The 27,448-nt window shown below is 38.7% G+C and overlaps 1 protein-coding gene across 1 annotated transcript in view; it reads right to left on the bottom strand.

Moving 5' to 3' along the window:
• ZMAT4 (zinc finger matrin-type 4) overlaps positions 1-23,616 on the bottom strand; it is a 338,331-nt gene extending 314,715 nt beyond the window's left edge. Inside the window, exon 1 of the mRNA XM_036749995.1 lies at positions 23,511-23,616. Coding sequence (XP_036605890.1) covers positions 23,511-23,612 — 102 coding nt within the window. The 5' untranslated portion in view covers positions 23,613-23,616. The remainder of the gene's footprint in view (positions 1-23,510) is intronic.
• Between the last annotated feature and the right edge of the window lie 3,832 nt (positions 23,617-27,448).

Raw genomic sequence — 27,448 nt, 5'->3', positions numbered from 1 at the left:
TATTTTTAAACAAGGGCAGCTAGGTGGCGCAGTGAGTAGAGCACTGGCCCTGAAGTCAGAAGGATCTGAGTTCAAAGCCAGCCTCAGACACTTGACACATGTGTGTCTAGCTGTGTGAGCTTGGGCAAGTCACTTAACCCCAATTGCCCCATCCAAAAAAAATAAAAATAAAAATACAGAGAATATATAGATTATTAATAACATAAAAACCAGAGAACACAGAATTTCTTATAAAAAATATTTTTAAACAAGTTCATGGACCCTAGGTTAAGACCTAGGTCTATATCTTAGAAAGATCATAAAAAATGGAAAAGGAGCCACATGGACAAAAATATTTATAGGAGCTTTGTTTGTGGTGGCAAAGAATTGGAAGTTGAGGGGATGCCTATCAATTGGAGAATGGCTGAACAAGTTGTGGTTATATGAATGTAATGGAATACTATTCTTCTAAAAGAAATGATTAGTAAGCAGATTTCAGAAAAACCTGGAAAGACTTACATGAACTGATGTTGAGTGAAGTGAGCAGAACCAGGAGAACATTGTACAAAGTAATAGCAACATTGTTCGATGACCAACTTTGATAGACTTAGCTCTTCTGAGCAAAACAATGATTTAAGACAATTCCAAAAGATTCATGATGGAAAATGCTATTCAAATCCAGAGCAAGAACCATGAGGTCAGAATGCAGATTGAAGCATACTATTTTCCATCTTTTTGTTGTTTTTTTTTCCTTTCTCATGGTTTTTCCCTCTTGTTCTGATTTTCTTTCACTACATGACTAAGATGGAAATGTTTAATAAGACATTTACAGCCTATATCAGATTGCTTGCCATCTTGGAAAGAGGGGAGAAGAGGGAGGGAGAAAAAAAAATTGGGACTCAAAATCTTACAAAAGTGAATGTTGAAAACTATCTTTAAATGTAACTGGAAAAAATAAAATACCATTAAGTAGGAAAAAAGAAAAGGAAATGGAGGGGGGAAGAAAAACAAAATACATTTTAAAAATTTAAAAAGAACTCTTGATCAAGAGAGTGCAAAGGAGTAAATTAAAATTTAATTTATTTAACAATTTCAGCAAAGAATCGGGATATAAAATAAATTCACGTGAATCAATAGTATTTCTTTATAGTACCCACAAAATCCAGCAGGAGGAGATAGAAAGGGAAAATCTTTTTAAAATAACTATGTAATGTATAAAATATCGAAAGTCTATCAGTGGGCACTCTAAGAAAAATACAAACACAACTACAAAACATTCTTTGTAAAAATCCAAATAACTAGAGAATCACTAATTGCTTTAAGATAAGTCAACTAAATGGAATGAAAATGACAATGCTGCCTAAATTAATCAATTTAGTCCTATAACAATCAAACTCCCAAAGGACTATTTTATGAAGGTAAGGGGGAAAACGAAATTCATCTGACTCAACAAAAGGTCAAGAATCTCAAAGGAAATAATGAAAAACTTGCAAGGGAAGGGGACCTAGCAGGACTTCAAACTACATTACAAAATAGTCATCATCAAAACCATTAATACTGATTTTAAAATAGATCAGTCTAGCAGTAGAACAGATTAGGTACATGAGGTGAGTGTCAAGGCATAATGTTTGATCAACCCAAATACCCAAGCTAAATGGCATAAGGACTTGCTATTTCACAAACACTGCTGGGAAAACTAGAAAGCAGTGTGGCAAAAACTAGGCATAGACCAACACCTCACACCATATGCCAAGATCAACTCCAAATGGATACAGAGCTTAGAGATAAAAAGGTAACTCCATAAACAAATTAGAATAGAAAATGAAAAAAGTAACTTCAACACTAGATAGGGAAAATGCTCATGACAAAGAGGATGGAAAAAATCACAGAAGCTAAAGTGTAAATTTTGATTACATAATTTTTTAAAGCTTTGCACAAAATCAATGTAGTCAAGATTATAAAGGAAACAGGTAACTTTGGGCAGATGTGGGGGGAAGTCTTTAGAGCAAGTTTCTCCAACAAAGGTCTCATATTCAAGTTATATAAAAAACCACACTAGGACTAATGGGTAGAAATTACAAGGAGGAATATTTGGGAATTCATATAAGCAAAAACTCCCTATTAACTGTAGCTTTCCAAAATGGAATAGACCGCCTTAGAGGATAATGATATTTCTATCATTGAATAGGTTAAATCATGACAGACACTTATTTTCTGTGTTACTCTGTGCAAGTCACTTTACTGACTTTGCCTCAGTTTCCTCGAACATAACAATAAGAATAATACTAATAGTGCTTCCTCCTAGGATTGTTGTGAAAACCAAAAGAGACATTTGTAAAAGACTTAGGACAATGTCTGGCACATAGAAGGTATGTAATAAATGCTTATTTCCTCCTTGACTTCCTTTATTCCTTCTTTTCCCTTATTCTTTTCCTCCTTCCTTCTTTCTTTCCTGCCTTCCATGTTGCCTCCCAAGAACTACATAGGGTGAAAGGCTAAGCAGATAAGCAATGGTAAGGCAATGGTAAGCAACCAATGGTAAGCCTGGAAGGCTGGGGCTGTCATACATTATAAAGAAGCTCCATTGTAGAGCTTTTCTCTTATGGCTTTTTTTCAGTTTTAAGAATTTTAGATCAAGAGGAGGATATTTTGTGAACACCTAAAACAATAAAGCTTTCAGTAAGAAAAGAGCTATAGCACTTTGCAAAGCAAATGTTGTAATGAAAATGCAGCTTAAGGGTAAATGCAAAGAAAAAATAAAGGCCTATTTTGGCTTTTTTATTTCAAGGTTCTAAAGAAGCAGCTTGGAAATAAATGTTAACATCTTCCTAATGGTTGTGAATGCAGTTGTATCGAACTAGAAGCCTACAGAAATGCTAGATTCTCAGAGGTGATTAGGGGACTTATGGGCCACTTAGTCCAATGTATGCCTGAGCAGGAACTCAGAATCCCAATCTCAGGAAAAAAGTGGACCTCAAAGGTCATCAGGCACCTGTACCTAAACACCTAATCCAACCTGTAGCTAAGTAGAAATCCACTTTAAATTATAGCCTACAAGACAAGTTGTCACCTGGTCTCATGTGGAAGGCCTCCGGCAATGGAGAATTCACTACCCTACCATAGCAAATCATTTATTTCACTTCTAGAGAGCTCCAATTGAACATCACAGTATTTGGGGGTGAGGAGACCTCCTAGTTGAACTCCCTGTTTCTGCTCTCTCCCCACTCCAATTAATTCTCAACCCAGCTGCCAAATGTTTGTTCCTAAACATGTGTATGACTATGTCACTTCTCTACTCAAATGTCTTAAGTTTCTCTAAAGAAAAACAAATTCCATAACCTGTATTTACTATCCTCCCTGATCTGACTCCAGCCTACCTTAGCAGCCTATTCATGCTTTCTCTGTTCCAACCAAATTGGTCTATTGTCTGTTTCCAAACTAAACAATACATCTTTTGCCTCCAAACCTTTGCACAAGGTAGATCCCACACCAAGAATAATTATCTGCTTCATCTTCCTGCTTGACTACTTAAATTCATCCAAGTCTCAGCTGAGATGCTAGGTACTATGTGAGGCCTTTGCCAATCAATACCCAATCATTACTACTCTCTTCTTCCTCACGTTACTTGGCATTTAACTATTTTGTATTTCTCCCATCCACTCATCTCCCAGTAGAATGGAAGCATCTTGAAGTTAAGGAGTGTTTCATCTTTGTCTTTGTGAAATTAATAATAAGAATTATATTAATAACTGTTATAATAATTATGATAGCATTTAGCACATATTTAGCATATAGCACTTAAATTATACAAAGCACTTTACAAATATTATCCTATTTCACCCTCACAACAACCTTGGGATGGAGATGCTATTATCATCCCCATTTTACAGATAAAGAAATCAAGGCAAGCAAATGTTAAGTGACTTGCCTAATGTCACAGCTAGGAAGTGCCTGGGGCTGAATCTGATCATTGGGTTTTCCTGACTCTTAGTCCAGCATTCTATCCAAAGAACCATCTTGCTGTGTCCCCAGCACTTAGCATCAGGACTTGTGCATAAGACTACAGCTCATAAGACGATAGGTTTAGCATTGTAAGAGACCTCAGGGTCATCTAATCCAATTTTTTTTATTTTATAGATGAGGAATCTGAAAAAGAAAAAAATGAGGTAACTTGCCCAGGATTCACACAGGTAATGACAGAGTTAATATTCACAACTGGGACCTCTACCTCTAGCACTCTTTCCAAATGACCACACTTTCCCATAGCAGTCATTTAATAAATATTTGAGTTAAATTTAAATTTTACTGGTGGGTAGTTGCTTCTAATGGTCTACAACCAAGAGCAATAAACTTCACCAGCCACATAACTAGGTGATCAACCTCCTTTCCAGGCCCTGGAAAATCTATAGCCATTTAAGAGTATAAAAGTTACTCCAGACTTGAATCACGGTAATCACATCATGAAACTCACAAAAATGAATCAAACTTTTGGGGGATGGAGATGATGGAGACGTACAACCAAAAAAATGCTAAGTTTTGAGACCAGGTGACTAGAAAAATAGTTATATCATCAACTGAAATGGGGAAGGCTGGAGGGAAGAATTGGTTTAGAGTGTGAGAAGTCAGGCCAAATTGATTTTAAATATGTTTGAATTAGAGTTTCTAGAGGGATATCTTGATGATTATATCCACCAAGCAGTGGGAAACTCAAGCCTAAGGGCCAAGAGAGAGGTCAAAAATGGAAATTTACATGAGTCAGTTACACAAATGTGATCATTTAAGCCATAGGAGTGGACAAGATTGCCAAGGGAAAGAATGTGGAGAGAAGTCTAAGAAGAGAACTCTGGGTATTGCCTGCATTTAAAAAGGAGGAAGAGAAAGAAAAATCAGAGAGTGGAGAAATGTTCTCTCTTGGGGCAAATTTCCTCCATTATAAGGACCCCCACACATAAGCCTTTCCCTATGAGCTTCTCGAAGGCTGAGATAGTTTTCATTTTTTTTTCTTTGTGGCACCAATGCCTAGCTCACAGTAATGCTGATTTAATGGTTGTTAAATTGGATTGAATGAACCATGGAAGTAGTGCATATACTAAAGTTGGGATGATACAGAGAAAATTAATAGGATGATCATTGTGTGAGGAGAAATGTTTGTGAAGCATTCCATATCCTCCTGTTCTTTCTACCTCAAATAACCACATCTGCTTATCTCTTTCCTTGTTGTATCCATCTAATAGACCTTAAGCTCTTTGAAGACAGGCATTGGGTTTTGTTTATTTGTGTGTTTCTTTTTGTCCTAGGATGATGCCTTGCACCTAGTAGGTGCTCAGTAACACTTATTAGATTGAATTGAATGATGCCAAGATATCCAAAATGAAATCATCGTTAGTCTTACTTTCCCTTGTCTTGGTCATACCATATATGGACTATTCTGTTGAATGTGTAATGCCACACCTCAGGAAAGACAAATTGTAGAGAATTAAGAGGAGGGCAACGGGAACTGGAGATCATGTCATGTGTGGATCAGTTGAAAGAACTATGGGTGTGTATGTGGAGAGGAGAATATGGGGGGAGACAACAGATTTCTTCAAGTATTTGAGGAGCTGTCGTGCACAAGAAGGATTTGACTTACTCTGCTTAGTCCCATAGGGAGAACTAGTGAGCTAGTGGAAATCACATTGTGGTAGATGTAGATGTAAAGTAAGGAAACAGAAGATTCTAAACAATTGGAATTTTCTCACTGTGAAATTATAATCAGCCTTAACCACAAAGAAGAGGAGTAAGTGCACCTCCTTTTTCTGCAGAGGAGGTGACTGTATGGAATGTTGCATATATTAGCAGTTATAGTCAATGTATTGATTAGTTTTATTAAACTGCTATTTCTTAAATCTTTTTTTTTGTTTTGTTATAAGCAAAGGTTCTCTAGAGAGAAGAGAGGGCAGGAATATATTTGGAAATGTGAAGATATAAAGACAAAAGAAAGGGGCATTTAGGTGGTACAGAGGATAGAGTGCTGAGCCTGGAATCAGGAAGACTTGGCTTCCTGAGTTCAAATCTGACCTTAGACACTTATGAGCTGTGTGACTCTGAGGAAGACACTTAACCCTGTTTGTCTCAGTTTCCTCATCTGTAAAGTAAATTGAAGAAGGAAATGGCAAACCAGTCCAGTATCTTTGTCAAGAAAACCCCAAATGTGGTCATGAAGAGTCAGATACAATTGAAAAATGACTAACCAACAAAAAGATGAAAGAGATATATTTATACACATGTGTATAAATATGTGTGTATATATTCATATTTAAACAATATGATCCAAAAGTAAAATGGGCCATTTTCAAGTGGTAGTTAGTGCCCCTTAACTGAAGGCCTTTTTAAACGATATTTCAATAGAGAATTCCTGTTCAGGGCCAGGGTGGAATTTATGACCTCTGACATACCTTCCAATTTTGTGATGCTATGATTCTCTGCTTCAGTGGGAATGGTAGATATAAAATTAAGTTTGCAGTTTACCATGTTGTTGTAATTCCCACCATTCCATATAAAGTACCTTGAAGGGTTGGAAAAATACCATAAATACTAACTGTGGAAAAACCTTTGGACCAAGTATATTCATGGGCACTCACGATATTCTTCAGCACTGATTATCAAATGCCAGATTCTCCAGGCCAGACTTGTGACCAGAATGTCTCACTCCGTTCTCCCAAAATAAGTGCTGTGCTCCCAAATGAACCAAGGAATATGTTTAAAAGGAGAGAGAAAATGTTTTAGATGGCCTCCAGATTCCGTTTTTAAAACTGTGAATCAGATATAGCATCTTAGGAGAATATGGCCTAAGAACATTCCATATGGAAGAGAAATGTAGGACAAAGAACTCAATATTTTGAAATTTTATGCTTGCCAAGGTAGGTAGGGGGAGGGAAGCACTGGGCTGAGAACTCTTAAGTGAAAATGCTCCATGAAACTGATGTTCCAGTTGCATCTAAATCTGATCACTGTAGAGCAACCTTTAAGCACACACATAAGCACTTTAGGAAATATTACTGATGAAAAAGGTTCTGCAGGTTAAAACAAACAAGAGTAACAATAACAAGGCCCTCAGGCTACCCTGAACTGACCCAGGGGCTGTCTCATTTCCATTCATGTCAGGAAGTGTTTGAGGAAAGCAGCAATATCAAGTATCTAACTCTGTTCAAGAAGCAGAGATGCATGGTTATAATCTAATGAAATGAATTGTGAAATCATATCATGAATGTTAGAAGACCTCCTTAGTGAAATCTATAGCTATTGTCTAAGAATACACATTGAATAAACAAAGTGGATGAAAAAAATTCATGTTGCTTGTACTTTGTATCATATGTGGTCCACTTAATTTTGACATATAAATATTTAGTTGTATTCACACATGTTAAAGGACAATATAGAGATATTGATACATATATGCATGTATACTAACATCTTAGACAGACACTACAGATAGATAATGAGAAGAACCTAGAATTGAGACATAAGTAGGAGGAAAACCTGAGCAGAGATTACAACTAGAAAACTACACAGTTCTTTTCAAAGATTTCAAAACGCTTGCTTCTAGGAAAGCCAATCTCTTAACATAAATATATGTTATAGAGTTCAAAAGCATGGAGCACTATAATCTCAAGTGAATTACCAATAACCTAGTTATCATAAATGGGTTATTATAAATAACCCAAAGAACAAGGGTCAGATGCACAGTTGGAAGAAGCAGGTTGTAGCATGTTATCAAGGATGAATTCTATGCAAGAAGTAACATAAAAAACATTATCAGGGAAATATATGGCTAGAGGAGGCAGTAGACAAGCCATACGTCATGAATGAGACATAACAGATAGGCACTCTGAGGTATAGTGGTGCCTCTGAGATACTAAGGGAAAGGACTCCAATGCATTGGAAAGATGTACTATGAAAGCCATAAGGGAAATCATGGATAAGAAAGCCTGGATAGGAATTAATGTACCTCTAGGATAGGGACTCCTATGAAAACAACATCCATCTAAGTATTATTCCAATCGACAAACATGTATCATACAATTGCGATGGCAGAGATTGCAACAAGAACATGGAAAGCAAGCTTATTTGCTGGGACAAATATATTAACCAAGGACAATTCATGTATGTTGTCCAAAACTTGACCATGACATTTTACCAGTCAGTTTAAAATTGAGTATCCGTCGTTAACTCCTGAAGTTTGTTTAGATAGTATTCTCATATTTACCTTCTAATAAATATTTAAAACATCTTTTAAATTTAATTTTTTTTAATTTGGTCTGAGTAGCCTGAAACAGCAGCATCTGGACTGCATCTCTGCAGACAAGATGGCTCCTAAGTGTCACAAACTGAAATTAACTCAGTTTATTCCTGAGTATATTTAAACAATCCCTTCACCAGTGAACAAGATCCCGGACTGTGTTAGAAAGCAAAGAGTTTTCAATTCCCTGTCAATCCAACAAGTCCCTACTGTGTTTTAGGCACTATGATCACTACTGGGATTTACAGAGGAAAAAAACAAAGGAAACACTCCCTGGCATCAAGGAACCCCCCACGTACACTGGGAGAGAAGATAAAATGTATGCACAGTTTAAACAACACAAGGTAATTGAAGGAGAGAGAGGACGTTTCCAACTGTGAGAGCTCAGGAAAGGCTTCTATATTACCTGGAGGCCTTGAAGGAAGTAAGGGTATGGGGGCGGAGCCAAGATGGTGGCTGGAAAGCAGGGACTTGCTTAAGCTCTCCCCCAAATCCCTCTAAACACCTATAAAACATGGCTCTGAACAAATTCTAGAGCTGTGGAACCCATGAAATAACAGAGGGAATCAGGTGTCCAGCCCAGGACAGGCCTGGATGGTCACTGGGAAGGGTCAGTGATGGGAGCAGAGTGCAGCCCAGTCTGGGCCACACCAGGAATAACCAGACTGGGAGTTGGGCAGAGCAGGCCTGGGGGCCATGAGTCATTGAGCTGTGGCAGTTACCAAACTTCTCAACCCACAACTCCAAAGACCAAGGAACAGTTTAGTGGGAAAACTGCTGGGTCTGGGGGACAGCGGTGTGGTCCCAGCCCTGGGGGCAGTGGAGATAGTGCAGTGGTGGCAGCAGCAGCAGCAGAAAGCTCCTGCGGCTGCTTCCAGAGCTGCAGTGGGAGCTGCTTCTGGAGTCCCTGGCTCACACGGTGGGAGGAATCAAGTGGCAGATCAGAACAAGAGTGCAAGGCGTGTTTTGCTGGTGCAGAGGCAGGTTCTCTTGCTTTGCCCTGCTTGAATCTGGATCGCCATCCTGCTTGATGGTTCTTGGGGGAGGAGGAATGCTGCTGTGGCAGAGCTTGCTGTGACCGTGGAGTAGAAGTAGCTCTGAAAACAGCAGCACAGCCCCTACGGCTTGGGACAAAGTACTCTCTACTCTACAAGAACTCATACTCTGACAAAAAGCTCAAGGGTCAAGTAGTTGGCTGGGAACATGAATAGGCAGTGAAAAAGGACTCAGACTATAGAAAATTTGACTTTCAAACACAAGAATCAAGGGAAGCATGAAAAGGTAAACAAGAAAGAGAAATCATAAGGGACTTACTAAAGTTGAAGTGTTTTGTTTACATTCCTACATGGAAAGATGATGTGTGTAATTCATGAGACCTTTCTCAGTATTAGGGTAGTTGAAGGGAACATATATATATATATATATATATATATATATATATATATATATATATATATATATATATATATATATATATATATATATTTATATATATATTTTATATATATTTATATATATTTTTATATATATTTATTTTTAGATATATTTATATATATATATTTATATATATACACATACATATATATGTGTGTGTGTGTGTGTGTGTACATAGATAGATAGATAGATAGATAGATAGATAGATAGACATAGAAAGAGGGCACAGGGTGAATTAAATATGAAGGGATGATATCTAAAAAAATCAAATAAAGGGATGAGAGAGGAATATATTGAGAGAGGGAGACAGGGAGAGATAGAATGGGGTAAATAATCTCACATAAAAGTGGCAAGAAAAAGCAGTTCTGTTGGAAGGGAAGAGGGGGCAGGTGATTTGACTTGAGGAGAGAATAACATACAAACTCAATTGGGTATCTTACCCCACAGGAAAGAAGGAGGAAGGGGATAAAAAAGGGGGGATGATAGAAAGGAGGGCAGATAGGGGGAGGAAGTAATCAAAAACAAACACTTTAGAAAAGGGACAGGGTCAAGGGAGAAAATTGAATAAAGGGGGACAGGATAGGAGGGAGCAAAATATAGTTAGTCTTTTACAACATGAGTTTTGTGGGAGGGTTTTACATAATGATATATGTGTAGCCTATGTTGAATTGCTAGCCTACTTAGGAAGGGTGGGTGAGGAGGGAAGAGGGGAGAGAATTTGGAACTCAAAGTTTTAAAAGTAGATGTTCAAAAAAACCAGGTGTTTTTGCATGCAACTGGGAAATAAGATATACAGGCAATGGGGCATAGAGATCTATCTTACCCTACAAGAAAGTAAGGGAAAAGGGGATGGGGGGAGTGGGGTGACAGAAGGGAGGGGTGACTGGAGAAGGGGCAATCAGAATATATGTCATCTTGGAGTGGGGGGGAGGTAGAAATGGGGAGAAAATTTGCAATTTGAAATCTTCTGGAAATCAATGCTGAAAACTAAAATATTAAATGAAAAATGTAGATACTGTAAAAAAAAGAAAATTTGACTTTCAAATACAAGAATCAAGAGAAGCATGAGTAAATGTAAACAAAAACAAGAAATCATAAGGGACTTAGTAAAATTGAACTGTTTTGTTTACATTCCTACATGGAAAGATGATGTGTGTAATTCTGAGACCTTTCCCAGTATTAGGGTATATACATATACATATATTCCCTTCAACTACCCTAATACTGGGAATATATGTATATATGTCTGTGTATATATATATATATATATATATATATACATATGTGTATATATATATATACACATATGTATATATATATATATACACACATATGCGTGTGTACATAGATAGATAGATAGATATAGACAGAGGGCACAGGGTGAGTTAAATATGAAGGAATGATGTATGTATATATGTATACATACATATGCGTGTGTAGATAGATAGATAGATAGATAGATATAGACAGAGGGCACAGGGTGAGTTAAATATGAAGGGATGATATTTTTAAAAAATCAAATTAAGGGATGAGAGAGGAATATATTGAGAGAGGGAGAAAGGGAGAGATAGAATGGGGTAAATAATCTCGCATAAAAGTGGCAAGAAAAAGCAGTTCTGCTGGAAGGGAAGAGGGGACAGGGGAGGGGGAATAAGTGAATCTTGCTCTCATCAGATTTGACTTGAGGAGGGAATAACAAACACACTCAATTGGGTATCTTACCCCACAGGAAAGTAGGGGGAAGGGGATAAAAAGGGGGAATGATAGAAGGGAGGGCAGATAGGGAGAGAAGGTAATCACAAGCAAACACTTTTGAAAAGGGACAGGGTCAAGGAAGAAAACTGAATAAAGGGGGACATATAGGATAGAGGGAAATATAGTTAGTCTTTCACAATATGATTATTGTGAAGTGTTTTGCATAATGATGCATGTGTGGCCTATGTTGAATTGCTTGCCTTCTTAGGAAGGGTGGGTGAGGAGGGAAGAGGGGAGAGAATTTGGAACTCGAAGTTTTAAAAGCAGATGCTCAAAAAAAAGTTGCTTTGCATGCAACTCGGAAATAAGATATACAGGCAATGGGGCATAGAAATCTATCCTGCCCTACAAGAAAGTAACAGGGAAGGGGATGATGGTGGGGAGTGACAGAAGGGAGGACTCACTGGGGAACAGGGCAATCAGAATATATGCCATCTTGGAGTGGGGGGGAGGGTAGAAATTGGGAAAAATTTGTAACTCAAAATCTTGTGGAAATCAATGTTGGAAACTAAAATATTAAATAATAAAATATGAAAGCAAAAAAAAATAAAACAAAGTATTTTCCTTTGATTTGAAAAAAACAAGGAAGTCAGGGTTTCTAAGAGGCACCTGCATCCCAGGCCTTGGGGAATAACCTGTGCAAAGACCTAGAGATGGTAAATGGAAAGTCACGTTTAAGGTCTATCTAATAGGAAAAAAGAATGTTTAAAAGAGTCATTGATGGCTTCTAACTAGGCTGATGATGGAGAAGTCACCCCATACAATTTATTTCTGTACATAGATATGGGAACAAAACACAATATGTCCAGATGGAATACTTGGATGTTAGGAATGTACGGTATACATGTGCATGTTTTCAAATCAGCCCCAAAAATGAAGAACTGAGAGAAAGCTTTGTACCCTGGGCCACAGCTTTATCTGACAAGCACTTATGAAGTGCCTACTACATCCCAGGAACTACGCCAGCAGCTGGGCATATAGAAACTTAACAAAAACAATCTCTGTCTTGAAGGAGAGCAAGTGGGGAAAACAAGATGTATTGATGTAAGCAAGTATAAAAGTAACAATGGAGAGAGGAGGGGAAATGGCAACTCAATGCTTAATAAGCAGAGATTATTACACTTCCAGTTTATCCCGGTTCTAGGCAGGGATCAGCCTTTTAATATCCTGAGGGAGCCAAATGGTGCCAATGTCCATGGAACCCATCAGGGGACGATTTATCCTCAACATTTGGTATTCTACCTACCTGTTTGCTTTCAGGACATACTCTTAATTCTCTAGTCTCCCCACTCTTTTCCCCTCCCAGATCCAGGGTGAGTTCTGTGAGACAGGTGGGTGGCACAGTGGATAGAGCACTGGTCCTGGAATCAGAAAGACTATAGTTCAAATCTGGCTTCAGACGCTTTCTAGCTGTGTGGCCCTGAAGAAGTCATTTAACCTCTGTTTGCCTCAGTTTCTCCATCTGTAAAATGGAAATAATAATAGCATCTACCTCCCAGGGTTGTTGTGAGGCTTTAAGGAGATAATATCTGTAAAGCACTTGTCATAGTGCCTGGCACATAGTAGGAGCTTTAAAAATATTCGTTTCCTTCCTTTTTTCTACAGAGCCAAACTGGCACAATGAAAAGAGCACTGTCCCTGGAACCAGATAAACTGGGTTCAAACCCTGCCTCTGATGCAATTCTATATGTGGCCTCAAACAAGTCAGTTCACATTCTAAGGCCTTAGTTTCCTCATCTGTAAAATGAGGAAGGTGGACTAGGTGACTTTTAAGATTCCTATAAACTCTAGATCTAGATCTAGATTAACCTTTTTGAGTCATGGATCTTTTTGGCAATCTGAAACTCTAGAATAATAATATTTTTAAATAACAGGAGAAAATACTATATCTCAGAAGTTAGTGAAAATGAAGATTTAATTTTTTCCCATTCAAGTTCATGGAACCCTTAAAATCTAGCCATGTATCCTTTTGAGGTTTACAGACCCCAGATTAAGAACCCCTGGCTAAGAGCTATGATCTTACAAATGAATCATTTTGTGGTCTAGACCCTCAGAGTCACCTGAACCCTAATTCTCAACCAGTGTCCTTTTGACCCTACCTGCAGAAATTAGGCACACTGGCATATTAAACACCCCCTCTTTATTCACACAGCGAGCCCGTACAACTATCATAACTCAAGATCTATGTACTTTTTTATACTGATCAACCTGTGGTACCCATCAATCTACAGTGATCCTGGAGGAGAGACATTTGGCTACATGCATTAAGCTGTGGCTTGCAGGGACACAGAAACACAACCCAATACAACATCCACAACTCGAATCCATTTATAAAGAATCTCTCAGCTTGTACTTTCTCTCAGGAAATTGGGGGTAGGAAAGGAAAGAAAGCGAGGAAAGGGGAGATTGAAAAGAAAGGAGGGGGCAATCTCTTGGGGGAAATACAGACAAAGGAAAGATAACTCATGAGAGCAAGAAAATAACCAAATGTCAGCCATCAAAGGTTTGGGGACCTATTTTTCACATTTCAGTGTCTGCCTATTGAAAGCTGAGATTGGGTTCTCCTTACAGCCCAATAAAAGCAGAATAGAGCTGCTGTCAATTGTTCCTTTATATTAAGCAAAAGCTACAGAAGGTCAGTATTCCTTTCTAGGCCAGTCAAAATAGCTGAAGCAAGAAAATTAGGTTTTCAGAAGACTCCCTGGACCAATGTGCCTATCACTAAATGGACGGAGGTATGATGATAGTTTTCACAGTCTCGGGTACTGAGTTAGGCTGATGCATTTTTTCCTATTCTCAAACTGTGGCCAGTGAAGCCAGACTCATGGGTAATGTTGCTACTTCAAAATTTCATTCTCTAAGTTCTTTTGCCATAAGAACTTCTTAGACATCTGGACAGTTTCCCGACATTGCTAAGAACTTCCCTTATCTATTACTGCAAAAATGTCACCTCCCCTTTTAAGGTACTTTCCTGTCTGTTATCCCTGAACTCAAATGTATATTTACAATATAACACCACCCTTCAGTGCCATCTACCCTCCTATATAGGAACAATATCTAAAAATCAACAAAACAAAAATCCATTTATTCAGTGCCCTACTGTAAGTCTATCACTATGCTAGAGACTATGGGGAGATATAAAGACACATAAAATCATATTCCTGAGTTTAGTAGGGGGAAGGGAAATAATTATATGTGTGTATACATACATACACAGATGTGTGTATGTATGTATACATACGTATATGTTAAATACAAGGGCAGAAAACTCAATGCAATCTAGGAGAATATCATTATGCCATAAGACAATGAATATGAGAAATTATAAGAAATGTGGAAAGACTTATATGAAGTGATACAGAGCAAAAAAAGCAGAAAGAAGAAAACAATATACCCAATGACCACAATAATTTAAATGGAAGTAACACTAAAAGACATTCAAACTCAGATTAAATGCAATGACTGAACAAGAATCCGTGAAAAACACATTTGCCTTCTCTCTATAGAGAGATTGTCAACCACAAGTGTGCAATGCTCCACAAGCTGTCAGATGTCATTGCTGTGGTGGTTTGTTTTGCTTAATTGTCTTTCTTTGTTCCTATGAAGAGTTCATAGGGAAGGCATGGTAGTTATTGGGAAGTAACAGTGGTGTAAAAAACTAAAGCATCAATAAAACAAAGGAAAGGCAAAAGAAGGGAAGGGAAGGGAAGGAAAAGAAAGGGAAGGGAAGGGAAGGGAAGGGAAGGGAAGGGAAGGGAAGGGAAGGGAAGGCAAGGGAAGGGAAGGGAAGGGAAGGCAAGAGAAGGCAAGGGAAGGGAAGGGAAGGGAAGGGAAGGGAAGGGAAGGGAAGGGAAGGGAAGGGAAGGGAAGGGAAGGCAAGGGAAGGGAAGGGAAGGGAAGGGAAGGGAAGGGAAGGAAAGGCAAGGGAAGGCAAGGGAAGGCAAGGGAAGGGAAGGGAAGGGAAGGGAAGGGAAGGGAAGGGAAGGGAAGGGAAGGGAAGGGAAGGGAAGGGAAGGGAAGGGAAGGGAAGGGAAGGGAAGGAAGAAAAATAAAAGGAAATGAACTTGGGGTCAAGTGACGTGAGTTCAAATCCAAGCTTGAGACTACATGAACTGTGTGACCATGGGCAAATCACCTAACATCTCTGAACCTCAGTTTCATCTTCCATAAAATAGTGCTAATGATACTTATACTTCCTGGCAAGGTTGTTGAAAAAATTATTGGGCAAACCTTAACATGTTATATTAATGTGAGTCTTCTTTCCACTCATACAGTCACAACCAGGGTAGCTCAAGTCTTTGTCATATTTCTTGGACTACTGCAATTGGCTTCTAGTTGGTCTCTCTGTCACAGGTCTCTCTCTCCACTCCAGTTTATCCTCTACTCCAACACAAAGGTGAATTTTCACAATTACAGGTCTTACTATATCTATCTCCTATTTGAGAATCAAACACATACACCTCTGTTTACCGTTTAAAGCTCTTCCTAACCTAGCCCCTTTTTCCTACTTCTTCTGTTTTCTTTCACCTTACCTTACTCCCCTCCATCTACTCTTATGATCCAGGTATACCAGGTACACTAATTTCAGTACCTAGAAAATGTCAATCCATCTCTCATTTCCATGCCTTTATAATGGCTATCATCTCTGCTTGGAATACCCTGCTCCCTCACCACTACTCTTAATTTCCATGTCTTCCTTCAAGATTCAGCTCAAATCTCACCTTCTACAAAAGACCTTTCCCAGTCCCCACCAGATGCCAGTGCTTTCCATTTTCAGATTGCCTTCCATCTACTCAGTAAACATTTTGCATATACCTAGTTTATTTTCATCTTGTCTCCCCCAGCAGAGTGTATTCTTTTTGAGGGCAGGGACCATTTTTGTTCTTGTTTTCTTTTTTTAGCTTTTTTTGTGTGGGGGGGTTGTCTTTCTTTGTATATCTAGCACCTGGCATAGTGTCTCAAATGTTGTTGTTGTTCAGTCAGTCAGTCATGCCTGACTCTTCATGACCTCATGGACTATACTGTCCATGGTATTTTCTTGGCAAAGATACTGAAATGGCTTGCCATTTCTTTCTCTAGTGGATTCAGGTAAACAGGGGTTAAGTGACTTGCCCAGGATCACACAGATAGTAAGGGTCTGAAGCCAAATTTGAACCCAGGTCCTCCTGACTCCAGGCCTGGTACTCTATCCACTGAGCCACCTAGCTGCCTCCATATAATAAGTGCTTAATAAATGTTTTTTGACTGACTAACTGAATTATGATCATGTGATGACCTTTAAAAAAGTAGTATGGACAGCATGCTATAGATAGAAGAGTACTAGGTTATGAATCAGTGTCAGATCTGGACTAGAACTAAGGCTTTCTGACCAGCTTCATCACCTTGGACAAATTGATCTCTCTCTAGGCCTCAATTTCCTCATATGCAAATAAGGAGGCTGGAGTCGATGATATTAAGTCTCTTCTGACTCCAACAGTCCACAAATCTATGACCTGTTCTTCTAGGACAAAGATTTCATTGTGAGTCGATATAACCAGAGAAGTGGAACGGATAGGAAAATTAGGCTGAGTCTTGAAAGATAGGTAGCATTTGGACACTCTGGGAAATTACTTACTTGGACCCAGAGGGTGTTAGAGCTGGATGGATATAAAAGTTATATAGTACAACACTTTCATTTTATAGATGAAGAAACTGATGACCCTCAAGGAGATGGGACTTTCCCAAATAGTCATTCATAGGGCTACAACTAGAATACAAATCCTTTAAATGCTAACCAGCTCATTCTTACCCATTATAATCCCATCCTGCTTATTCTAACTTCTATGTCTTTGTTATTAGATTGGAAGCTCCTCCATTACGCTGCAAACTCCTTGACTTCAGGAACTGTCTTTTGCCTCTTTTTGTATCCTCAATACTTAGCAGAGTGCCTGACATTTAGTAGACAATTAATAAATATTTATTGTTTTATTACCCTTTCTGGAATACTCTGCCCTCTGATTCTTGGTTTTCCAAATGCTACCTATTTTTTAAACTCCCACAAAGTTTTATATCCACTGAGAAACCATTCTAGACAACTTCAGTCTTCACCAATTCTTTATCAGGAATCATTTCATGGGATTCATTATTTGCACTAATCAGGACCTAGAGTACATCAAAATATTTATAGCAGTATTTCAGGTGGCAGCAAAGAACTGGAAACAAAGTTGATGCCCATCAATTAAGGACCATAAATTATAGTATGTAAATGTAAGGAAATATTGCCATATTGTAAGAAATAATAAATATTAATAAAGAAGCAAGGGAAGACTGATGTGACTCAGCTCAAGGTGAAATAAACATAATCAGAAGAGCAACACACAACGAATGCAATAATGTGAACGCCAAGAATTATAACCAAACAATTGAAATTGAATGTTGGGAAATTGTCATGATCAAGCTTGGCCCTAGAGAAGACAAAGCATTTGTCCTCCACTTCTTTTCAGAAGGGGTACAAAACTATGAAATATTACATCTCCTTCATTGCTCCTTGAGGGCAAGACTGTTTTTCCTCTTTCTGTTTCCCCAGAGCTTAGCACAGTGCCTGGTACATAGTAGGCATTTAGTAAATATTGATTGCATCTAATATTAAAATGTTTTGATAGGTTGGTTTGTGTTGCTGAACTGTTTTCTCCCTCTTTTATGTTTAGCTATTTGGGTTGTCTCTTTGGAAGGGGTGTGGAGAGGAATACATTGGGAATCGCAGGTGAAATAAAAACAAAAGATGAGTAAAAATGTATTTTTAAAAAAGGAAAAAAGATTTATTCTTTCTACAGAGGCTTTCCAATTCTATGCTTATGTCTATATAATGTCAAAACAAGTAAATACGCAAAATATCCTTGATTTTTGCACTTGGAAAACTTCCAGTATGGGAATTGGCTCCACCAATACAGATCAAGAACCTATTTTTCACTTGGTAAAAAAAAAAATGTCTTAAGAAGTTACCTGGGGACCATAAAGGTTATAAGACTTGCCCCAGATCACATAGCTAATAAAGAAGAAAAACGGAACCGAGGTCTTTCTCGCCCCAAGCCTGTCATGATACCCACTACACTAGGACACCCTGCCTCTATAACGCCAAAATGAAAAATTGAAAAGTTAAGTAGCAAACCGGTTTCTGGAGCCATACAGTGCCAAGTGCTAAAGAGCCAGGCTGACTGATTTCCCCCCCAATGAATAGAGTGGTTGTTTGGACGTCATGTAGACACAGTTTATGTTCACAGCTCCATGGGGGAAAAGAGTGGTTTGTTTGGTCTGGTTGAGTTTTGAGGTGAGACAGAACGTTGCACTGTCTCAGTGACAGAGGTATTTAAGCTCTGCCTAGAGCTCCTCCGTGGAATATCATTCAGCTGTTCTCATCCGTGTTTAATGGGGAGTTGTGTAATGTCTGGATGATCTGCAGCAGTGTTGATTGCAGAGCTTACATGCTTCTAATGATATAACGTTTGTCATTGTTTCTATTTTCCTTACCTCTTCTGTGCTCTGATACATTCAATAAACACTAATACATTTCGCACACAATCCTCTCCTCCTCAGTAAGGGTGCAATACAATGACTGCATCAACTGGAGATTGAGGACAATCCAATCCAACAGATATTTATTAAGAACCTAATGTATCAATCAGTAAGCAAGCCTTTACTAAGTGCTATGTATGAAGTTAAGGATCCTAGGGAGGGAAAAAACATCTCTCCTCAAGGAGCTCACATTGTAATGGGAGAGACAACACAAATATGTACAAGTCTATGTGGACTACACGAATGCAAGGCAGTCTGGGTAAAAGGTTCCCTGGGAGCTGGTTGAAGGGGGAGGTTGGAAAGGATTCATGAAGAAGGTGGGCACTTGAGCTGAGTTCTGAGAAAAAAAGGGGAATTCTAGGAGGTGGAGATGAGGAGCATGTATTTCAGGGCTGGGAGATAGACAATACAAAGACAAAGAGATAGGAGATGGAGCATTGTGTGTGCAAAACAACAAATAGGCCCAGGTGACTGGAATACAGAGTTTGAGGTGGGCAGTAAAGTCTAAGAAGGCTAATTAGGTTGTAAACCAAATAGATGGGTTTACATTTAATTATAAAGGTAATGAGGAGCCACTGAAGTTTGTTGATGGAGGGGATATGATCAAACTTGCACTTTAGGAAAATAACTTCGGCAGCTGTGTGAAGGACAGAACGCTACCACAATAGTCCAGGTGAGAAGTAAGGAGGATCTGAACAACAAGAGTAGCTGTATAAGTGAAGTGGAAGGGCATATGCAAGAGATATTGCAGAGATAGAAATGATCACATTTGGCACCTGTCGAGTATATAGGGTGAGAAAGAGCAAGGGATGGGGACATCCCACTGGGAGTTAGAGATTTAAAATCAAACCAGTCAAAACTAAACCAAACCAAACAAAAGAAAATGGTCCCTGCTCTCCAGTTCACATTGACTGAAGTCCAAGGTGATCAGTTTAATAAGAGACTGGGAACTGTGTGTTGGGAAGATCACTTGAAGGAACTAAAGGATTCTTAGCCTGAAGAAGAGAAGGCATAGGGGATACTTGGTAGCTGCCTTTAAGTATGTGCAGGACTCTCATGTAAAAACATGGATTGGTCTCAACCTTCCCGGCTCCCCAGGGCTTAACCAGAAACAATGGGTGGTATTTACAGAAAGAATAGAAGCAAAAGCTACCTCACAATAGGAGCTGTCCAAAATTGGAGTGGGCTTTCTTAGAATATAATGTGTTACCCTTTCCTGGAGGTTCTCAACTACATTCTGGAGAATCACACACCAAGGATGTTGCTGCTTATATATGGATTGACTAGGTAACTTCTCAGATCCTTCAAAATCTGAGATTCTGCAATTCTGTAATTGCACGTCTAACTAATTGGATTTTTTTCAAACACTTTTTCCCTTAGTTGTCATCAAATCACAGACCTGAGTTGGCAAGTTCACATGGCAACAACAAAAGAAACAGTGGGCAGGGTCACAAGGACACCGTTTAAATGTGGCATAAGCGAGATAGCACAATACACCCCACAATAACACACGTCTTTATTTAAACCCTGCTGTTCTTCTTTTAGAGCCTGCTTTTTTTGTTTTTGTTTCCTTTCTCTAACACTTGGTTGCCAAGTAACAATACCAAAAAAAAAGTCTTCTGCCATCTTTTTTTTCTTCCCTCACAAATGTTTGTCTTGCAAGAAATTTGTGGAATCCTCATTTGGAGAGTAATTTTTTTTTGCCTTCATCAAAAATATTGACTCTGGTAAGCCATGGCAAAGATTGTCACATCAGGCATTTGTCAGACTTAACAGACAACAGGAAAGTTGCTGGCTCATTTGCCAATCAAAAATAACTCCCGAGCTGTTACACTTGGGATCTCATGTTTCCACTGATAGGGATTCTTTGGAAAACAAAAGGGATTCGGTCTGGACCAACCTTCATCAAAATGCAAAGCAAGTCATATCTCTGTCATAGGAGCCCTCTTCTCTCCCTGTTCTCTCCCTTTCTCCCACCCACTACCTATGGCATCTATCTTTTTTTTTCATATCACCCTTCCTAAGCCATGAAATACCCTCACACTTTTTCCCACCATCCCTTGTACATAGCCAACTCTGATTTCATTTAATTATAAAGTTCAGAAAGTTCAGAAACCAAGTAGTCCAACTTATTCACTTTACTGATGAGGAAACTGAGATCCAGAGAGATTAAGTGGCTTGCCCCAAAATATGCAGTTAATAAGTATAGAGAGAGGATTTGAACTCAAGTCCTTTGAATGGCACAAGTATTCTTTCCACCATACCAAATTGCCCCCCTACATCTGTCTAACTGAGATTCTATGGGATCATAGAACTTTATATTGGATTTTAAAATGGGAAGGGACCTAAAAGATCATTTATTCTAACCCCCTCCATGTGGAGAAGTTGAGTCCCAAAGAAAGGGAAAGAGGGATTTATTAAGGGCTTACTATATCCCAGACAGTGTGCTAAGTGCTTTACAAATATTATCTCATTTGATCCTCATAGCAACTCTGGAACGTAGGTGCTTTATTATTATCCCCATTTTACAGTTGAGAAAATTCAAGCAAGCAGAGGTTAAATAACTTTAACACAGTTGGGAGGTTTCTGAAACTGAATTTGAGAGCTCAGGTCTTCCTAACTACTTACTGAAAAAAAAATTACTCTTCAAATGATTTCACAAATTTCTTGTAAGATGAACATTCATGAGGGGGAAAAAGATGGCAGAAGACTTTTCTTTTTGGTTACTTGGCAACCAAGTGCCCCAGCAGTCTATCTACTGCCTCTAGAAGTTGAGTGATTGCCCATAATCACATAGGTTGTAAACAGAAGCTATTGGAAGTATCCAAAGAAAGAAGAGAAAGAAGGAGAAGAAAAAAAAATTTTAAAGGCTGATTACTCAATCTCGGTCCTCCTCCTATCTGTCTGACTGTGCCTTCTTATGTGCCTTCTCTGGTTCCTCATGCATGTCACATCCACAAGGTGCTTTCATGGTCTGTCTCTCTGTCTCTGTCTTCGTGTGTCTCTGTTTCTGTCTCCATCTGCCTCTGTGTCTGTCTGTCTGTCTGTCTGTCTGTCTGTGTCTTTCTGTATATGGCCTAATTTGGTCATCTCGTCAGCATACGTGAGTTCAGCACTCACCTTTATGCAGAGAACTCCCAGATGTATATCTCTGGCCCTAATTTCTCTGCTGAGCTATTATGGTCATATACTACAACTTCCTCTTGGACATTTCAAACTAGATGTCCCATAAGAATTTCAAACTCACCCTCTCCAAAACAAAACTCATTTGATTTCTCCCTAGTCCCTCCTCTTTTTTAAGCTATCCTATTACTGTCAAAGGTTCCATCCTCCTAGTCTAACAGGTTCACAAACTCTATGTTATCGTACATTCCTCACACTCAATGCACGTATCCAATCATTACTAAATCTTATTTCTACTCTCATCACATCTTTCATATATTTCCCATATCTTCACTTACATGTCCACCACCCTCATCACCTCTATCCTGGACATTTGCAATAGCTTTATGGTTGGGTCTCTTGCCTCAAGTGTCTTCTCACTCCAATCCATCCTCCATTCACCTGCTAAGGTAATTGTTCTAAAGTTGAGGTCTGATAATGTCACTCCATTTCCAAATGAGCTCTGGGGAGTTCAGAACAAAATATGTACTCCTCTGTTTGGTTTTTAAAGCCCTTCATAACCTGGCCCCTTCCTATATTTTCTATCCTATAGTAACTTTCTCATTGTATCTATGACCCAACTAGATTGGCATACTCAAAAATGTCACTCAAAAATGCCATTCCACCTTACCCATCTCTATGTATTTCCACTGGCTATCTCCTATGCCTGGAATGCTCTGTGTCCTTCCTCATCTCTGCCTCCTGGTTTCCCTGTCTTTTTTCAAGACTCGAGTGCTGCCTGCACGAGGCCTTTCCCAATCTCCACAGCTGCTAATTTCTTGAGATTACCTTCCCCCTACTCTGTATGTAATCTTACACATTCCTATTTATTTGTATTTTATCTTCTCCATTAGAATATGAGCTTTTTGAGAACTGGGCTGGTAAATGACTTGCTCAGGTGAAACAGTATCTTAAGCAGGAATGGAACTCAAATTCCACAGACTCTAAGTCTAGAACTCTTCCCACTACACTATGCCATGACTGGTACAAAAGAATCACATAATCATGAATTTAGAACTAGGAGGAACCTCAAGATTACCTAGTCCAACCCATTTATTTTAGAGATGAAGACGCTGTTGCAGTTGTTTTATTTTTTTTCTCCTGGCAAAGAAGTTTAAGGCATGAGTGAACAGAAGAGAATAGAATACAGCCAGGACAAGAGGCCTTTCCTAGTTCTTCCAGATAACCTTTGCACTTGGTTTCTAACTGAACATCCGTCATGCATCCTTGAAGCTGGCTTATCTCATAGTTCAGAAGGGAGCATTCTAAAGACTCCAGCACATCCCCAGAGCCAAGGGAAATACCACTCTTTCTTCCATCTTTATGCTGTGAAGGAAAAACAATAACTGACCTCATAATGAGCCACACGCTGAGATTCAGAGATCAGCTGAGCACTGCACACCTTGCAGTAACTTTCTGTAAACAAATCCGGGTCCAAGTCAGGGGACTTCATCTGGCTAAAATGAGACCAACAGAAAAAAACAGAAATGAATCTATTGTCCTAATATTTCTATAACTCTTAAGTAAGATTTCATAATCCTAGCCTATTAATTATTCAATCAATCAACAAGCATTCATTTAGCACCAATCCTATGCCAAGAAAGGTGTTAGGTGTGGGATAAACAAACACAAAACAAAACAGTCTCTGACCTTGGAGACTTTACATTCTGATAAGAGTAACAACTCATCCTTGTAGTTCCCAACCTGTGACCTATATAGGCCCTTAGGGGATCATGAAAACTATTTAGTGGAACTGTGAATCCATAAATAAGCAAGGATATCTTCCACAGATAAAATAAATATGCCTCCTTTATGTATGCATTGCTATTTTTCCAAAAGTATATCGATATTGTCATAATTAATAAAATATAAAACCATTTAGAAGAGCTCATGAGTTTCTAGTATATATTTTAGCATTATTTATTTTCTCAATCACTCAATACTGATCATATATCATGTAAGAGTTTATGAATTTTCCCTTTTTACATGTAAAAGATCTTATATTAGAAAAGATTAGGAACTATTTCCCTATACCATTAGGAAAATATGATCATAAGTTCATAGATTGAGAGATGGGAAGAACACCCAAGGTCATCCAGTTCACACTGTCATTTGAGAGCAGAGGAAACTGAGACCCAGAAAGGTTAAGTGACTGTTGCAGGTAACATAGCTGATAACTACCAGAGTTGAAATGTGAAACTTGAACCATATTTTAGTCGAGAAATTGACCACGGTTTCCTTCAACCTTTCTACTATTCTTTATAGGGGAGGTGAGGAGGGAGAAGGGAATGAGTATTTATACAGTACCTACTATGTGCCAGGCACTATGCTAAGTGCTTTACAAATATTATACAATCCTCACAACAACCCTGTGAGGTAGGTGTTATTAAGATCTCCATTTTGCAGTTGACAAAACTGAGACAGAGATTGAATGACTTGCCCAGAGCCACCCAACTAGGAACTATCTGAGGCTAGATTTGAACCCAGGTCTTCCTAAATCCAAGCCCAGTGCTTTACTGACTGTGCCATCTAGCTGTTTTGTTATGGATCCAAACTAGGTCATAGAGAATTTTTTTATTCTCATAAAAACACCTAACTATGCATTCTGTTCCTATAAAAAACAAGAAGTCTGGATAATTCTTCTACTCAAATAAATTGAACTGAAATCTACTGCCTCTAAGCAAAGTAAAATTAAGTCCCTGACTTTAGTTGCTATACTGAGAGGCTGAAGGCTGAATTAGATCTGCCATTCTTCCTTAATATCGTGTACCACAGTGTGCAAAGAATGTGCAGTGTAGTCATATGTTAACACTGAATTATAGCATCTCTCTCCCTCTCCCTCTCTCTCTCTCGCTCTTTCCCTCTCTCCCTCTATCCCCCTCTCCCTCTCTCTCCCTCTCCTCTCTCTCTCTCTCCCTCTCCCTCTCCCCTAACTCTCTCCTTCCTCCTCCTAGTCTCTCTCTCTCCCCTCCTATCCTCTCCCTCTCTCTTTCTCTCCTCTCCCTTTCTCATTCTCCCTCCTTTTCTCCCTCCATACCTTAGCCTGGTTCCAAAGACCAAGTCAACATAAACCCAAATTCTTTTTTTGGGTGGGGGGGAATTGCTTTATTTAATATTCATCATATGGCTCTATTTTGCTGTCCATTTTGATATTTCTTAAGTGCCAGGGCATAAGTCTTCCATTTATCTCAGCAGAACAAACTTACAACTCTAGAGATGCTTTTATCTTGAATGATTCTAGCACCTTTTCCTTGCTTGACTCTTTTTTTTAAATTTATTTAATGTGTTTAGTATTCAGCACTGATTTTCACAAGATTTTGAGTTACAAATTTTCTCCCCATTCCTACCCTCCCCCCCCACTCCAAGATGGCATATATTCTGGTTGCCCCATTCTGCAGTCAGCCCTCCCTTCTGTCACCCCACTCCCCTCCCATTCCCTTTTCCCTTCCTTTCTTGTAGGGCAAGATAAATTTCTACGCCCCACTGCCTGTGTATCTTACTTCCTAGTTGCACGCAAAAACATTTTTTTTATTGTTTTTGAACATCTGTTTTTAAAACTTTGAGTTCCAAATTCTCTCCCCTCTTCCATCCCCACCTACCCTCCCTAAGAAGGCAAGCAATTCCACATAGGCCACATGCATATCATTATGGAAAACCCTTCCACAATACTCTTGTTGTGAAAAACTAACTATAGTTTGCTCCTTCCTAACCTATCCTCCTTTACTGAATTTTCTCCTTTGACCCTGTCCCTTTTCTAAAGTGTTTGTTTTAGATTACCTCCTCCCCTATCTGCCCTCCCTTCTATCATCCCCCCCCTTTTTTATCTCCTTCCTCCTTCTTTCTTGTGGGGTAAGATAACCAATTGAATGTGTATGTTATTCGCTCCTCAGGTCAAATCTGATGAGAGCAAGATTCATTCATTCTGCCTCACCCGCCCCCTCTGTCCTCCCAAAAGAACTGTTATTTCTTGCCACTTTTATGTGAGATTATTTACCCCATTCTATCTCTCCCTTTCTCCCTCTCTCAATATATTCCTCTCTCATCCCTTAATTTGATTTTATTTTTGTAGATATTATCCCTTCATATTCAACTCACCCTCTGCCCTCTGTCTATATATACATATATATGTATATACATATACATATATATGTATATATATACATATATACACACACATACATATGCATGTATGTAAGTATATGTATATTCCCTTCAGCTACCATTATACTGAGGTCTCATGAATCATACACATCATCTTTCCAAGTAGGAATGTAAACAAAACAGTTCAACTTTAGTAAGTCTCTTGTGATTTCTCTTTCTTATTTACCTTTACATACTTCTCTTCATTCTTGTGTTTGAAAGTCAAATTTTCTATTCAGCTCTGGTCTTTTCACTGAGAAAGCTTGAAAGTCCTCTATTTTATTGAAAATCCATATTTTGCCTTGGAGCATGATACCCAGTTTTGCTGGGTAGGTGATTCTTGGTTTTAATCCTAGCTCCATTGACCTCTGGAATATCATATTCCAAGCCCTGCGATCCCTTTGTGTAGAAGCTGCTAGATCTTGTGTTATCCTAGTTGTGTTTCCACAATACTCAAATTGTTTCTTTCTGGCTGCTTCCAACATTTTCTCCTTGATCTGGGAGCTCTGAAATTTGGCAACAATATTTCTAGAAGTTTTCTTTTTGGGGTCTTTTTCAGGATGCAATTGGTGGATTCTTTCAATTTCTATTTTACCCTCTGACTCTAGAATATCAGGGAAGTTCTCCTTGATAATTTCTTGAAAGAGGCTCTTTTTTTATCATGGATTTCAGGTAGTCCAATAGTTTTTAAATTATCTCTCCTGGATCTATTTTCCAGGTCAGTGGTTTTTCCAATGAGATATTTCACATTGTCTTCCACTTTTTCATTCCTTTGGTTCTGTTTTATAATATCTTGATTTCTCATAAAGCCACTAGCTTCCACTTGCTCCAATCTAATTTTTAAGGTAGTATTTTCTTCAGTGGTCTTTTGGACCTCCTTTTCCATTTGGCTAATTCTGCCTTTCAGGGCATTCTTCTCCTCATTGACTTTTTGGAGCTCTTTTGCCATTTGAGTTAGTCTGTTTTTAAGGTGTTGTTTTCTTCAGTGTATTTTTCAGTATTTTTTGGGTCTCCCTTAGCAAGTCATTGACTTGTTTTTCATGGTTTTTTCTCATCATTCTCATTTCTCTTCCCAATTTTTCCTCTACTTCTCTAACTTGCTTTTCCAAATCCTTTTTGAGCTCTTCCATGGCCTGAGACCAGTTCATG

The sequence above is a fragment of the Trichosurus vulpecula genome, chromosome 3 (genome assembly GCF_011100635.1).
Source record: "Trichosurus vulpecula isolate mTriVul1 chromosome 3, mTriVul1.pri, whole genome shotgun sequence".
In the NCBI taxonomy this organism is placed as follows: Eukaryota; Metazoa; Chordata; class Mammalia; order Diprotodontia; family Phalangeridae; genus Trichosurus; species Trichosurus vulpecula.
This window is presented reverse-complemented; position numbering and strand designations above follow the sequence as displayed.